Source organism: Peromyscus maniculatus, chromosome 10 (genome assembly GCF_049852395.1).
Source record: "Peromyscus maniculatus bairdii isolate BWxNUB_F1_BW_parent chromosome 10, HU_Pman_BW_mat_3.1, whole genome shotgun sequence".
Taxonomy (NCBI): Eukaryota; Metazoa; Chordata; class Mammalia; order Rodentia; family Cricetidae; genus Peromyscus; species Peromyscus maniculatus.
Genome location: NC_134861.1, coordinates 31,977,551 through 31,995,123, shown reverse-complemented (window position 1 = coordinate 31,995,123; position 17,573 = coordinate 31,977,551). Strand labels below are relative to the sequence as shown.

General features: G+C 37.8%; 2 protein-coding genes across 5 annotated transcripts in view; one reads left to right on the top strand and one right to left on the bottom strand.

Moving 5' to 3' along the window:
- The window catches only part of Eml6 (EMAP like 6), a 294,744-nt gene extending 288,055 nt beyond the window's left edge, over nt 1-6,689 (top strand). Inside the window, exon 42 of the mRNA XM_076546155.1 lies at nt 6,479-6,689. Within this exon, the coding sequence (XP_076402270.1) occupies nt 6,479-6,509 (31 nt within the window). The 3' untranslated portion in view covers nt 6,510-6,689. The remainder of the gene's footprint in view (nt 1-6,478) is intronic.
- Rtn4 (reticulon 4) overlaps nt 1-17,573 on the bottom strand; it is a 54,443-nt gene that overhangs the window by 12,162 nt on the left and 24,708 nt on the right. For 3 of the 4 annotated variants that reach the window (XM_015986704.2, XM_076546158.1, XM_076546157.1), the window contains one exon: nt 437-644. In XM_015986704.2, coding sequence (XP_015842190.2) covers nt 437-644 — 208 coding nt within the window. Of the gene's footprint in view, nt 1-436; nt 645-11,369; nt 11,781-17,573 lie in introns of those variants that run through there. The other variant, XM_015986705.2, reaches the window with a different exon arrangement.

The following is a 17,573-nucleotide window of genomic DNA, read 5'->3' as shown; positions in this document are numbered from 1 at the left end:
ACTGCTCTGAAATCATACTTGTTCATGGTTTGTGGCATGACTTTGATATTTTGAAGCTCCATTTAAAACCTTGTTTCTTCCCCTCTCCATGCAATGCCCTGAAAAACGGCAGTAAAGTGTAGGTAAGAATATACACTGTGGAGGGCAATGGAAAAGGTGTATAGTATCAGATAGTGTTTAAGGTATCAACAAGGGAGCAAACAAATATAAACAGTGAAGACAACAGAACTAAATCCATTATGATAACCAGTATCTACTAATAAATGAGTCCAGTCTTTTCTACCACAAGAAATCTCAAAGGCAGATGCTCTTGATAGAGCTTCCTATATAATTATCTCTAAGCAACCAAGAAAGCACATGCCTATAATTCTACAGATAGGAGACTGAAGTCTCTACTAACCCTGTTCACACTGTTGTCGTTTTTTAGACATCTCACCTGAATGGGTGGCCTTCATCTGATTTCTGGATAGCTTGGATCACACCCTTATATATTCTAAAGCTGATAGTCACAGAGAGCAGGGCCAAGGCAATGTAGGCCGTTACACTCACAATGCTGAACACTGTCAGAGACAGTAGCAGGAACAAGCTGGCACCAAACACCACTCCAGTCTTCTTAATGTCTCTCCAGTAGAGGAGGTCAACAACTAAAAATGCAAAGAAGTCTGAAATTAGAATATGATTTTAACCAGTTGGATCCAGCACATTTGCATTTGCTCTACATACAGAGGACGCAAGCCTAGGTCATTAAACTCATTGTAAGCTGCCTGTCGGTGTAACGCTACATTTGCACTTTTTACCACACACCTTCTTTCGTGCCAACCTCCCACCAACGTGACCAAATTATTCTAGCTACACATTACTCTTAAACGTCTCAGGCCGAGGTCCCTTGTCATCATCTTGACACATTTCTTCTTCATACTATTCACGATATTTAAATTACAGAGAAAATAATATCAACTAAAAAGGCTATTGAAATTAAGTATATACAATTAAATTTTTTAAAATGTTAAAAATTGAAACTAACAGCTGAAAATCTGAGATTTACAGGTTGGCTTTTAGAAGCTCTTTGAAAATTCTAAAATGGTATCTTAGCCTGGCACTAACAGAAGTTACCTACAGTAAAAGGCAGAGGGGAAACAGCATTTAGACATCTCAAAAACTAATTTCCTTCAAGGGAAGAAAATGTCAGAAATATTGTAGTGGTCAAAAAAAAAAAAAAAAAACATCTCAACTCTACACACTATAATATTCCATAACACGTGGTGTGGAGTCAGACAAAGCCAACAGAGGCAGTCAGGTTTGGGCCACTGGAAACAGGGCTGTTGCAAGCTCAACTACCCACAGGCTTGTTGTCTCAAGATCAGACTGTACTCAACCCAAGTAGAACTCTGAAGTGTACCAAGTGCTCTTTGACAGGCCACAAGATGGTGAACTAGGAAGAGTAAAACAAATACTTCATACATTTTATAGTAGAACAAGTGTGTTAATACTCAAGTAGAATTTTTAATTTTTGCTAATTTTCAGAAGGTAACATTTTTAAAAGTCACAATTTAAGGGGCTGCTTTAGTTTTGATCCCCAGAACTCCTAAATATGCAGGGTTTCTATTTATCATCAGAGGTACTTTTGTAGGGGAAAATATGTATGTGAGCTAAGCATTATTACAAAGCCCTTAATCCCCCTGAGTACGTATCTTAAGCATTCAGTAAGTGAGGCTTGAAGTGTAGCTTAGCAGTAGAGCATATGCCTAGCATGTGCATAGTCCTGAGCTGGATCTCCATTCCATATATATTCACAGCCCCTTTTGTTGCTTATTTTCAGACTGCGATTTTAAGCCTTCCACCTATAATAACTACATCAGTTCTGATGCATGCAACTTGTTCCTACAAATGCATTTGAAGACTGACCAGACCTTGAAACATTCAATCTGTGCAGTCAAAATGACACCATGAACAATATCAGTCAATAAAGAGATCACAGCAATGTCAATAGTTTTCTGACATTGAGCAAACACTGAAATTCAATCTAGGCTAAGGCACGATGGTGGCATTCTAGCACCTGGAAGGCAGAGGCACCGGTGGTTGTAAGTTCGAAGCTAACCAGACTAAAAACAGCAAGTGCCAGGCCAGCTAGGTATACATAACATGGTCATAACTCAAAAACAGAAAGACAACCTAGTGAAATGAATAGGAAGCCTGAAAATGAGAAATATACTTTTAAGGCTCTTTTCAATTGCTCAATTATCTTTCCTAGGGCTACACAACTTATGGAGTCAAGTCAACAAAGTTTTAAAGTAAATATTACACTGTAAGAGAACTCAAGAATGGGACAAAGAAGCTGAAAGAAATTCAAAAACACTCTGAAATGAGGAATCCAGCTGTCATTAAGAAGCCAGGAAACATAAAGGTGCAGGACCTAACATCTTCCAAAAGCTAATAATGTCACTGTCCCCTCCTGGGAGCGCAAGGAAGGCAGTGACATGACACTGACAGCAATGGCAGAGCAATTCCTGTGAGGCGCCCCTGTGTCCTACAACAGTGTCTTATGTAAGACCAGACTCCAGGCTCTAGAGCTGGGTGACCTAGACTCCATCAGCAGTGCTAAATTGCTAGCGATGTAACCCCAGGCAAGTCACTAAACCCCTCCACACTTAGAGCTTCACCATTAAACTGTGTATAAAAATAGGAATTGTCTCACTGAGATGTGATTCATTACATGAGGAAAATGAATCAAGATTTTCCATCAATAAGATGATTAATATAAAACACTTTATACAGAACTAAGCATAATAAACTAGTAAACTCAGGATTGATACTTGTGTTGATATTAATATTGCCACAAAAATCACCACCTTTATTATCCACATATTTAAGTAGTAAAGACATAAAGAGAAAAAGAAATTTATATCATTATGATTAAGTTAATTAACCTGAACTACAATGCCACACTGTAAACCACACAGAAAAGAAAAAAAGAATTTTAAAACTTAGATGTCCAGCCAGGCAGTGGTGGCACACGCCTTTAATCCCAGCACTTGGGAGGCAAAGGCAGGCGGATTTCAGTGAGGTTGAGGCCAGCCTGGTCTGTAAGGCAGCCAAAACTGTTATACAAAGAAACCCGGTCTCAAAAAACAAACAAGCAAACAAAAACAAAACTTAGATGTCTCAATGGGTAAGGTGCTTGCTGATAATTCCTCAGAACCCAAGTAAAAGTGAAGAGCACACTTCCAAGTTGACCTCTGACCTCCACACACACATGCCCAAATACACACAATAATATTTTAAGATAATGCCAATTGACAACAGATCAGTAGATTTTTTTCCTTCATTTAATATCAAATCATTTTAAACTCATATAAAAATGCTCTTTTATAAAAATGTCTGGTTCTCAAAGCACTCAAAAGCATTTATTAGTCTCTAGTATCATTAATGGGAAGATGGCCAAACGCAGGAGTAAATGCAAGTGTACTCACTATGCTTCATTATTAAGAGCATCCAATGACTATTACAACTAGACTTGCAGAGTGTGTGTGTGTGTGTGTGTGTGTGTGTGTGTGTGTGTGTGTGTGTGTAACAGCAGAGATATTCAAAGAGTTTTAATGATTAGATTAGGTAAGGTTATAATTAACCTGTTTTATATATTAATGAATGTAGCAGAAAGAAAAGGCCAAGGCCAGGGCTTCAGAGGCCCACCTCCTAGTACTAGGTTTGCAACTGTCTACTTTAGATCAAACTCCAGCCTCTATCATTTCTTTTCCCTTCAGAAGCTAACATGACTCATATCTAGCACAAAGTCATGCATCAGTCCTACACTCAAGTTCCCATTAGTGGCCTAATCAATGAACTTCTACTATCACCACTAGCCTGTGCCTATGCAACTTTAAAACATTCCCTCTTCTTTTAAGATCTAGGTTTCTGTGGGTAGAAGAAAGCTTAAATGGTTTAAAATTGAACCTTCCTAGAAACATTTTATTATGTGCCAAGCATAAACTTTATGGAATCATTAAGTGCATAATCCTATTACTTTTCAAGCAATTATAAACTACATAATTGTAATAATGAGAAAAAAATTAAAAAATTCTAAAAAGTTTTCTTACACTTTAGAAGTGGCAGGTCATGGATATAACGAGACAGAGTGTTAAAGTACTCTGCACGGTACAAACGGAAAGGTCAGCACATTCAAGTTCTTCAAAATGTTGCAGTGTGATTCATATCATGTTACCGTCACTGCCAGGCAGTTTTCACATTTCCTTTCTACTAAATTTAATTATTTTCGCATTTTCTGCATGTCCTTGAAAAGTAACCTATATTTGAACAGACACTTGTTTTATACAAGATTTTTTAGAAAAGATAAAACTAAGTATAGCCAAAAAAAAATGCTGCACATCTGCACGCTTGATGAATGGGCAGGATATAGGCAAAGAATCATTGCATGTGAAATGAATCACAAAGGCCAAGGAGAATACGTAAAATTAAAAAGATATGGGATACTGTCCTAGTTAGGGTTTCTATTGCTATGGTGAAACACCATGACCAAAAGAAAATTGGGGAGGAAGGACAGGAACTCAAATAGGGCAGGAATCTGGAAGCAGGAGTTGATACACAGGCCATGGAGGAGTGCTGCTTACTGGCTTGCTCCTCATGGCTTACTCAGCCTAGTTTCTTATAGAACCAGGATCACACACACACACACACACACACACACACACACACACACACACACACACACACTCCTACACATGCATACAAGTTTAGGAAGGAGGGAAGCTCTATGGCACCAGGTACATGTATACCAGACATACATCAGGCAAGACATTCATATGCATAAATTTTATTTTTAAAAAGTATCAGATAAAGGACTTATTTTTATAAAGAACCTTTTAACTCTTACATAAAATATTCATGGAACACCCTTTTTAAAGATCCAAGATGAACTGAACAGCAATTTCCCCCTCACAACTGTGGAAAACATGTATGCCAATCAATTTAAATAAATACCTGTAATTTGGGGGGGGGGGAGGACTTATTCCCTGCAGTCTTATTTTTGTTTTTCAAAATTTTCTGAAAAACTAGAAAACTTTTGATTATTTTGTATAATGTACTTTAACTAAAATTGAAATGCTAAGGAACTCAAGTCTTTCTTTCGATGGCTCAATGCAAAGTAAGAAGAGCTGCATACATTTGGTAATCACAGAGTGTCATCTGCTATCACTAAAAATAGTGCCAGACCAACTGCTGTACATGCACAAGTCATCCTATTCCATTTGCCTTAGATCAAGTTCACACTAAAGTTAGCCTCAAGCCAGGTTTCTATTTTAAAGCCCTATTTCTAAAAATGCCTTTAAAAAAAAACAGAAAATAGTGACCACATCACCACACTCAACTCACTAGTAATTAAAACCACTGATTTATTGATTTACTTCATACAGCTTCCAATTTAAAAAAGGCTGGCAAGATGACCAAGGGGGTAAAGGCACCTGCCACAAAGCCAAGCCAGACTCAGACTCAGGTGAGTCTGATGCCCAAGACCCATCATGGGAGAGAACTAACTCGGGAAATTCTCCTCTCCCACTTTGGTGCATGAGGTGTCCACACACTTATACACACAAATAAGTAATATTGTAAATGGGGGGGGGGGGGAAATCAACACAAAAACAAAGCAGAAAATACCCCTAACTTCACATTTCTAGTTTTTCTAAACCATGGTATAATTTCTCATTCATATGAAAATCCACAGATTGAATACCATTTTAAGTTAAAACTAAATATATTCTCGTTAATATGTCACATCATATCTACTCCCACCTAACTCTCTTTACTTGCCCAAAACTTGATAATTTTTAGTTATAAAAGACTGCATACATAGAAAGAGTATACACAATAGCTTTGATTGCTCACATTCTTAAAGAAAATCACAATTTTGCAAGTCTGTAGTCTGAAAGGAGACATCCTCAAATCCATTTCAATGTTCAACTCTCACCTACCGACATGCGAGGTGACTGTTAACACTTCATGGCTTTTCATCTTTCAGTTGGTTTGTATTTATACAAAATAAATAAGATGGTGGTGATATAGAGAAAAGCCAACACCTCACACATACATAAGAAGTAAATGTGAAAATCATTGAATAGATTAATGAAATATATGTCCGTCCATACATACACGCATTTACCCAGTAGTATAAGTCACCTTGGCTATGATAAAGTGGAGTAGTTTGGTCTCAGAACACAGCTCTCAAACAACACTGGCTAAATAAAATTCAACACCCTGAAGCCCAAATCCTAGCAACAGATGAGACCAAGTTAAAAAAAAAAAAAAAAGAGAGAGGGAGAGAATTTGTATTCACTGCTTAAGTGTTCTTCCTACATTCAAATATGTAAACCAGTCCTTAGAAATTATATCCCAGGCCCAGTGGAGGTCTCAGTAGACTTAATCTTTTTAAGAATATTAACCTACTAACCACACCTACCTTTTTCCACAGTTGGCGTAACAGACTACTCCTCTCTTACTGAAGAGCAATCACATAAAAAAAAATGGTAAATGGTATACCACATACAAAAAGCTGCCACAAAGAGACTATGCATGGGTAAAATATCAACACATGGTCATTAGCTTTTTTCCCATCGCTCTTTTGTTGTTCACATACAAACTACAAAATAAAGGCCTCAGGATACAGCTTTATGGTCCTATGCAAATAATTCAGTATCTTTGGTTTTCCTATCTACAAAACTATATGGTTAGAATAAATGTAAATGACAAGATTCCTTGGGAGTGGTGGCCCACAACTTTAATCGCAGCATTTGGGGAAAGGCAGAGGCAGTGAGTTTGAGGCCAGCTTGGTCTACAAACAGAGTTCTAGTGTTACACAGAGCTGTAACACAGAGAAACCTTGTCTGGAAAAACAAAAAACAAAAACACCTCTTTAAAAAGTATTTACTTTTGCATGTAGGAGTATTTTGCCTGCATTTATGTCTGTGCAACATGTGTGTCCCTGTCACCCATGGAGGGCAGAAGAGGACATCAGATCCCATGGAACTGGAGTTACAGATGGTTGTGAGCTGCCATGTGGGTGCTGGGAATCAAACCCAGGTCCTCTAGAAGAGAAGCCATTTCTCATATCTGCTGAGCCATCTCTCTGGTCCCCTAAAATTCTTAATTTATTAGTTGCTCCATCACTCCTTTAAGAAAAGGGAAAAGGGGAATCCTAAATCCCCAATCCAAAAAAAAAAACCAATTAGTATTTTCTCAAGGCCAGGAGTAAACTGTTAAAGCTCTGTCATTTTATAGAAAAGTTGCTGAGTGTCAATGAGGACCAGTGAAGAAACCAGTTTTTTGCTTTCAAGGAATTTACAGGAAAAAGAGCCCATTCGTAATGGTAATAGAAGACACAAACTGACAATCAAAAAATGAGTTTAAAGAAGGCTGAAATCACATCTATCTGGGAAAAATAAGGCCTTAAATACTACATGGTCAAAATAAAAATTGGAAGAAAAAGCATAAGAGTAAACAGCTTCTCTACAGCCAGTCCTCCTTGAAATCTCTAGTCCTCTGTGTTGGTGAAAAACACTATCCTGCTGTGGAATGTCGTTTTGTATGCTGTGAATATGTGTTGCTCTGATTGGTTGATTAAAAAAAAAAACAACAACAACGCTGACTGGCCAGTAGCCAGGCAGGAAATATAGGCGGCACAAGCAGAGAGGAGAATTCTGGGAAGAGGAAGGGGGAGTCTGGAGTCACCAGCCACAGAGGAAGCAGATGACAAGGCAGAGCTGAGAAAAGGTACCAAGCCACATGGCTAAACATAAATAAGAATTATGGGTTAATTTAAATGTAAGAGCTAGTCAGTAATAAGTCTGAGCTAGTGGCCATCGAGTTCATAATTAATATAAGCCTCTATGTGCTTACTGGGGTCACACAGGAAAACTTCCAACTACACTATCCTGCTCCTTCTACTGCTGTGAGAGTCAACTTTTCCAGGTGCTCCATAATGTAGGTGCTATTAGCTTTCCTTCCCTATCTTCAGTTTTTCAAAAAGATACTTTTCTTCACTCTGCATTTGTTTCTCATTCCTTATCATTTCTTGGCATTTCCATCACTTCAAATTCAAAGTGTCTGGAACTCAATTTGGTGTTTTGTTTTGTTTAAAAAAACAAAACAAAACAAAACACAAAAAACAAAAAACCAAAACCTTGTATCTGCTAAACATAGTAGTTTCATTCTGGTTGCAACTTCACGTAGTCCTACAATCTATCATAAATGTCACCAAGTTTCCACAAATCTGTTACTTGTTTTTCATTCCTATTTCTGATGAGGTTCAGGATGGTCTTTTATCTGGGCATAGCCACAGTCATCCCAAACACAGGCCTTTAGGTTCTTCTCCAACTTACACAACACCACAAACCAACCTTATGAACTTGCTATCATTTATTATTCCCTACTTTAAAACACCAAAAAGTTCTTTATTTTCTTATAAACCAAGTGTCTTCTAGGGCATCTTGCCATAAAAAAACAAAGAACTTCAAAACTGGACCCCTATAAATCATACAATAGAACAAACTTAAAAATCTTAGAATAAGTTTCTTATCTGACAAAATCAAAATATACTAAAACTGAGGCTTGAAATCCTAGATTGCTGTTTTTTCAAATCTGCCCAATTATAAAATGAATGATACCAGATTGCCAGGCCCTGTAGGACTTGCTTTGATCAATTAGAATCACAGCTATCTTTTTTATGAACCAGACATTAGTCTGAGGAAATCTGACCCAGATCTTCTAACTTTCCATCATCTTTGATCCCAATCTATCTTTCAGCTATTGTCCTATCTATCCAGAAAATCCTAGTCACTGTCTTGATTATATCTTTTTAGTGATTATGAAGCAGGTGTGGTTAGGAAGTCAGGAAAAATTATGGGGATGGGAAGGGAAAGGAGCCCCTCACCCTGGTGAAGCCTTTTACCAACTAAGAATCAAGAATTCCAATATAATTAACATTTGCAGTTTTCTAGGAATCTCATCAGAAGCTGCACTTACCAAACGAAAAAGGGGGTGGGAGGGAGGCAGAAAAGTCCTAATTCCCTTGTGTCAACCCTAGTGGCTCCTGATTTTACTTATCAGACTTTGACCCCACCCAAGGAACCATCAGACATATTCTATCATCTCATTTATAGAAAGTTTCTTAGTAATCCTTTGAGATGTACCTTGAGTGCCACCAAAACGCATAATGCCTACTGCTAATTCCAATTCTTTGAGAAGCCCACACTTTGTGCTCATGGTAATGTATTTTCTTCTGGGGGCACGTCTTAACCTTTGTGCTTGTATTAGAATTTCTTTTAATAATGCACCAATTCTTCTTCCTACTGTCTGGTCCTGAAATTCTTTCCTGTTGTGTTGTCAAGGACCCAGTTATAATTCAGTGGAGGTATCTGAAAAAGAACGCTCAGGTTTCCAATCATGATGCTGGTTTTAGCCTAAAAGATTAAATATCTAATAAGAAAAAACAAAATCACCCAAATAGCCAACACATTTAAAACTTCACCAAAAAACAAAACAAAACAAAAAAAACCCCTAAAAACAAAGAACCAACCAAACAAAAAAAAGTCACCCTTAAATCAGAGCATGTGTTACTTCTATTAGATTTGGGAATCTGGGGTACAAGAGTACAGGAATGAGGAGCAGATGTAAGTATACATATTTTAAGTTTACCTAGACTCCTCAGCTGGACTCCTGCTTCTAGGTTCCTCACTTGTGAGGCAAAACTCATTTCTCTCTCATACCTCAGTGATTTCCCATTTAAATTTTACTCTATGATCTGTAACACTAAAACATTAATTAACAACCCCTGAATAAGGAAAAAACATAGTTAGGTTGGTCCGACTCACTCAAACAAGCACTAAAAACAAAAGGCACTAACAAGCGCCAGGCCATCAGGCTTACAGATAAATAAGACAAGCCTCTGTAGAGGTACTCAAACAAGAGTGAATCTGTGTTTATGTTTAAGGGCCTTTAAATAACTAAACAAATCTTCGATAAAAGATGGATTCTACTGCATCATAGTTTCTTGTCTGTATATCTTTACATTACCTTAACCTTAAGTAAAAGCTTAACATTTTATTAAGCAGTCTACAATTTAAATCATTCATACAGAGGAAAGTTGCAAAAGTGGCCCTACTGTGGCTTTTCAGTATCTATTATAGTATCATTGGTATCATTTTAGCTTGTCAAAAAACTAGTGTATTGGTTCACTTTTCATTTTCAACACTATAGCTAAGATAAGGAGAAATCCTTTTTATTAAGCTCATATGTGAAATGTTCACAGTTATTTTCCTCCTCTTTATGTTGAATAAAAGACCCTTAACAGAGTCTCATGTAAATTCAATGTTAAATTCACCTTTCCCCCACTTTTTTTTACTGAGCAGTTTTTGTTTGTGGTGGTTTTTTTTTTTTTAAAGCAGTAGTTACTCAGCTCTAGAAATGCTTTTAACATATTCCTATCTTAATCTAGAAGGAAATAACATTTTAAAAGAATTATAAAATGTGAAAGTAGCCAGGAAAACAGAACAAAAAACCTTCTTTGAGTAAAATGTTTATTTTTAGCCTATTAAAAACAGTTCTAATAATTTTTAGGACAACTTATTCTAAGTGTTCAGACACACAGCCCTCTCTTTCTCTCATTAAACAGCAGTTGACAAGCTACATAATAAAATGCTGTTAAAATATTCAATAGTCAACATTTTACACTTTGGAGGCTTAAATTCTTAAACAGTGATCCACTAAGATTCAAAAGGATCTAAGCTTTCAAGGGGGAGGAGGGGGATCAAGATCAATGATTGGTTATTACAAGGACAAAGGCTAGTACTTTAAATTTAGATATGCATTTAAAACTATGTATACATCTGAATAATTTCAAGATACATAAAAATTTAAAAGCATTCAAGTAAGAGCTTCAAAGGTTCATATTCAATTTTCAAAAAAGGCCTCTTGCAATGCAATTCTGCTATCTACAAACCTACAGATAGATTTCAAGCACACCAACTGGCATTTATTTAAAGTCGTCACAGAAATGCCATCACCGACTACAGAAATAATTATACATTTTCCACACCAAAGTGACCAGCAAATGAGATGTTAATCCCATACAAATTTCAACATGCAAGATTAGAAAGGAACCTGACAAACAGGACTGAACAGAATATTGACTTCTTTCCTGCCTATGATCAACTGTGAAAACACAGAAAAAGGCAGCTGTTTGTTTCATCTTTGGCATTACATGCTCACAGCCTTCACTTTCAGCCCTAAGATTATCTAAACTGCAAAGCTTACCCACGGAAGTCTTACTGGTTACATAAAAACGAATGAATAATTAAAAGATATACCCTTGTCCTTCCAGTGTTTCTTCTGACCGTCCATTTCTTGTCACGATCTGCCCTCCAGCAGCAATTACAAATTATGCATACCAACAGAAAAGCTGTGAACTGCGAAATTCTCCCTGAGACATGAAATCCCTGCTTCCTCAGCCTAAGTCTGCAGTCTCCCCGCTGCACAGCTGCTGCAGGACTGGAGTCACCTGACGTCTTCGGGGTGTGGAGCAGGCTGACGCAGTACAATCTGTAACTAGGCTACTAATACTCAGACATTAATGCTTCCCCTTCTATCTGTTTAGTGTCCGAGCCATTTGCTCGCTGCTCATACCAAATGGAGCTGCCTTTGCAGGGCAAGGGGCAGCTACCAAGAGAAAGGGGAAAGACTTCCAACAGAGCCAACCACTAAACACACCCGAGACGGACACAGAACTGTGATTTCTCTTTTCTTTTTGAGGGGTAGTTCAATTCTGTTGCCTCTTTTTTTTTTTTTTCTTAAGTTTCACTTGAAACTCTAACATCAACAGTTAACCCACAAGATAGAAATGGACTGATCCAAGTGAGTTAATAACCAATTTCAAGGTTGGGAATTGCCCTTTCTTCTGGGTTTACTAAGGCTTATAAAGCACTTATCCTGGAAGGTATAATCAGAAAAAAATCAATTTAGTTATTTATGTTTATTAAATAAATAACTTCAGTGGAGAAATTTTCAATTTTAGCCATCTAAGCTTTTTTTCTTCATGTTTTTGGAAATCTAGATTCTACCAGATATACTGAATCATCACCTGCTTCAATTCAATCTTTTAATAATAACTACCTAGTACTGCAGACACTATTAATAGATCTTGGCTGGGGGAAATAGTCATATGCTAATTGTATCATTTCTCCTATGAAAATGGCATGATTTAATAAGCATAAAAATGAATACAGTATTTCTAATTTTTTCAAAGTTTATTAAACTTGCACTCATTCTAGTGCAGAATGTCTTTTTAATGTTCTACAACTGGCTTACCTGATACTAACATTTGCATAAGCAAAAAAGGAAATGAGAGTGGCAATTCAACCAGCTGAAATATTTTTAAATACATGGCATGCCAAAATATAATATATATAATCTATGCATAGAGGTCCATGTATCTCAGGACTGTTACTGCACTGAAATGGGGCATTTTTTCTGAAACTTGCTCTGAGTGTGTGGACTGCAAAGTCTTTCGATGGTCAGAATGCCAATGATTCAATTTTTTTTCAGCGTTGAGGACCGAACCCAGGGCCTTAGCGCTCTATCACTGAGCTAAATCCCCAACCCCCAATTATCTGTCTCTCTTGCTCTATTACAAATAAAAGAAAGCAATTTTAAAAGAATTTTTAAAGTATTTTCAGTTCAAAAACTAATATTTAGCTGGGCGGTGGTGGCGCACGCCTTTAATCCCAGCACTCGAGAGGCAGAGCCAGGGGGATCTCTGTGAGTTCGAGGCCAGCCTGGGCTACCAAGTGAGTTCCAGGAAAGGCGCAAAGCTACACAAGAGAAACCCTGTCTCGAAAAAACCAAAAAAAAAAAAAAAAAAAACCTAATATTTAACATTACTTGCTAAGCCATTATATAATGCAATTATTTGGGAACACTGTCATCAGACCACATCAAGGATGAAAATGTGTGGCCTCTTCACTTAAGTCTAGCATCCAAAACTATTCAACAAATACAAAATACTCCCAGAATGGCATTTTTAAATGAGCTCTTTAAAACTGACAGACAGTTCACCTTACCAGGAGGTGATGGATCTCTGGGAGTTCAAGGCCTGGTCTACAGAGTGAGTTCCAGGACAGCCAGGGCTACACAGAGAAACCCTGTCTCAACAAACAAAACAAAACCAAAGCTGACAAACAAGGACAAGGAATGCAGTTGACTGGTAAGCATAAGCCTAGCAGGCTCATGGTTTGGGGTTCTAACCTGAGCTCCAACAGAACAAGAACCAGAAGACTAAGAAATAGTTAAGAGAGTAAAGCATTCGCACACTACCTTTGGGTTACATAGTTCCTAAAGTAAAAGGAGTCGGCATTTATAGAACTCACACATTTGTAGTACTTCACTTGTTTAAAGTGCCAAGAATGCAATAATACACTCATATGAATTATTAATGCACTTTTAGAACTGTGAACTTATATTTAAGAAAGCAAACTGGAAGCTTTTAAGTTCAGTAAGTATTCAATCTTGCAGAATGATACGTAATTCTTTAATTTCAGTTATTACAATTCCTGCTAAGTATAGAGAAAATTAGCTAGCTAACAGGTATCAAGACATTTTTACACACTTCTCTCTCAGTCTTAAAACTGCAGTTGTTTAAGTTAGCTACGCAAAATACTTTAATCTGAAAAGCCAACAAAGCAAAATTTATGAATATGTAATTTATGGGTCATATTTTCATATCAAACCTCATCTTGGTGAGTTTCATATGAATTTCTTTCAAGTATAATTCTCAAATAATAGACACAAAACCCAACTTGCAAAATGATATTTTGATGATTTGGAGTAGTACTCTAGTTTTCTCTTAAAAGTACAGAATACCAAAGGAGGAGTCACACACAAATCAAGCTTTTATGTGTAATGCTAAACAATAACAGCAAAAACCTACAAAGATCCCCCAACTAATTTCTGAAAAGTACTTTGCTCCAAAACACTGTCTCTCTTCCCATAGCTCAGTCAAAACACTAAGTTTGTTACTATGCGCACTTAACTAAGAAAAATATTATTAAATAAGCTCCTAATAAAAAATCTGAAAGTGTTCATAAAAAATAAAACAAAGTAGCATGTGTGAGCCATATTTTTTTTTTTTTGGTCAAACCTGTATCTACTAGGAAGGATGTCAAGCAGAAGGGACCGTCTCAGACCATCTCATGTGACAGCCAGCATGGGTGGCAGGCAGGCAGCGCTCTCTGAGCTCGGGGCAGCCAGCACTCCATAGCAAGGCTATGTAGTTTTTGTTTCAAAAAAGAAACAAAAGAACCGAGGGCAGTAAGACCACACTGCTGTCTACTCATTCCACCTCATCCAGCTCTCTCAAGGGAAGTTTCCCAATTCTTTCTACTACCTTTGAAGCCAGCAAAACCTTTGGCTTGTTTGTTTTCTTTACAATGTTCAGAGATACAAGGAAATAAGAAGGAAAAAAAACAAACAGTCATTTGTTTGAAAATGCGATTAAGACATTGCTTGTATACTGTTTGGGGAAACTATAATTCTTATTTCTACTAACTATGGAAAACCAGAATCTTTTTCTGGTATCAAACAGTGACAGTTACACAGTAGTCTTGAAACTAATTTCAGAATTCTGAGAAACACAAAGGTAAAAAACTAGATGTTTTATTATGGAGAGACATTAATTACAAACCCTACCACACCCTGTAATCTAATGCCCTCTATGGACTAAAAGTCAGTACTTCAACACTGCTGAACTCAACTTCAGAAATGGAGAAAGACTCGTGATATGGATATGAATGTGGTACATTTACACAAAGAAGTATTACTCCTATGTTAAAAACAATGGTATCATGTGAAATTTTCAGGCAAGTGAATGGAACTAGAAAAGATCATCCTGAGTGAGGTAACCCAGACTCAGAAGGACAAACATGGTATGGACTCACTCATAAGTGGATACTAGATGTAAAGCAAAGGATAACCAGACTGCAACCCACAGCTCCAGGGAGGCTAACTAGCAGGGTGGACCCTAGGAGGGATGCATGGATTCCCCAGCGAAGGAGAAATAGATGAGATCTACATGAGCAAACTGAGAGTGAGGGGGGGTAATGGAGGGCAAGGGATGGGAAATGAGAACATAGGGGAACGGGAGATTTGAGCTGGAACAGGGACGGAGTGGGAGAGCAAGGAAAGAGATACCATGATAAATGAAGACATCATGGGAATAGGGAGAAACAGAGTGCTAGGGAAGTTCCCAGGAATCCACAAGGATGACCCCACCTTAGACTACTGGCAATAGTCAAGAGGGTGCCTGAACTGGCCTACTCTGGTAATCAGATGGGTGAATACCCTAACTGCCATCATAGAGCCCTCTTCCAGTGACTGATGGAAGCAGATGCAGAGATCCACGACTGCGCTCCAGGAGTCCAACTGATAAGAGGGAGGGATTCTATGAGCAAGGGACATCGAGATCATGATGGGAAAACATACAGAGACAGACAGCCAAACTAGTGGAAATGCATGAACTGTGGACCAATAGCTATGGAGCCCCCATGGTACTGGACTAGGACCCTCTGGATAGACGAGACAGTTGTTTAGTTTAAACTGTTTAGGGGGGTCCCCAGGCAGTGGGATAGGGATCCATCCCTGGTGAATGAACCAGCTTTTTGGAGCCCAATGCCTATGGTGAGACACCCTGGTGTGTGTGTGTGTGTGTGTGGGGGGGGGTTGGACCTGCCTCAACTCTATGTACCAGGTTCTGCTAACTCCCCATGGGAGACCTTGCCTTGGAGGAGGTGGGAATGGGGGGGGGGGTTGGGAAGGTAGGGGGAAGGAAGATGGAGGAGAGGGGAATCTGTGGTTAATATGCAAAATGAGTAGAAAATTTCTTAATAAAAAAATAAAATAAAATGCAAAAAAGAGCATTTTCAAAGTCTCTTAACAACTTCACATAGCAATTTCAATAAGTGAATATTAAAATCCAGAGAAAATGAAAATGTTGTTCAATGAGAAAACACACACACATTTATTTCTAATTTCTAGACTTAAAATTTTAAAGTTAAGTAAACGTTTTACTTTAATGAAAACACTTTAGGGGAATCTTCAAGGTCATTTCAAAATGCTTCTAACAGCATGACTCAAACATTTAATTCTGTATAAAATGTCAAAATTGTTTATAAACTTGTTTTTATATGCTTTTTTTGTTTGTTTGTTTGTTTGTTTTTGTTTTTGGAGACAGGGTTTCTTCTCTGCGTAGCTTTGCGCCTTTCCTGGGACTCACTTGGTAGCCCAGGCCGGCCTCGAACTCTCAGAGACCCTCCTGGCTCTGCCTCCCGCGTGCTAGGATTAAAGGCGTGTGCCACCAGCGCCCGGCTAAACTTGTTTTTAAAATCATTAGCAAGTGTGAAATAGATTACCTACAGTTCACTAAAATTGTGTGACCAACGACATTTAATCATAGGACTGGTTTTCCATTGCCAACACTAGGTGGCGCCAACATTCCAGTCTGGATTTGATTGCCTAAAGGACCACTGGCAATCTAGCAAAGGCCACTCAAATCTTCCAGCACTTCAGTTAGGATGGTTGCCTGGCACCAGGAAGCTGGATCAGAATATGATGGGGAAAATAACTCTGCTAGAATCTAGACAATTATAAATAAATCAGAATTAGAGGCAGGAGGATCTTTGTGAGTTCGAGGCCAGCCTGGTCTACAGAGCGAGATCCAGGAAAGGCACAAAACTACACAGAGAAACCCTGTCTCGAAAAACCAAAAAAAAAAAAAATTAAGAATGAAATGACAAGTAATAATCTCTAGAAAATGGAGCAAATATTGTAACAGAAGAATTTTCAGCCTGCATATAAGGAACATGAAATCATAAATAGAATATTGAAACTTTAAAATGAGCAAAGGTTGGACAAACAATTCATAAAAACTAAAGCACAAATGGCCAATATATGAAATCCTAGTTTTGGCAAATTGCTGCAAGCCGCAAGAAAGGAAGAAATTTTAAAAATCCTATTTTCAGATGTTACAATTCTATACATCAGAAACCCTAAAGACTCCACAAGGCTCATAACCTGATAAACGCTCTCTACAAAATGGTTAGGATTCAAGATTAACATTAAAAAAGACACCAGTAGCTGTTTATATTAACAACAAAGTGCACACCATTGAACAAAGCAGGGACAAAACCCTCTTCATAGTTGCCTCAAAATAAAAATAAACAAACAAACAACAATGTGAAGTGGGGAGAAGTGGAGAGCATTTAATCCCAGCACTCAGGAGGCAGAGGCAGGAACTCATTTAAGCTCAAGGCCAGTCTGGTCTATAGATAGGGAGAGTTTCAGGTTCTAGGCTGCACAGAGAAACCTGTTTCAAATTGTAAAACCCTTGAAATAAACTAACAAAGGAAGTTAAAGACTTCTACCATGAAAACCTTTTAAGACACTAAAGAATAAAATTGAAGATGTGGCTGGAGAGACAGCTCAATGGTTAACACTTGTTGGACCATAATAACATTCTCAAAATG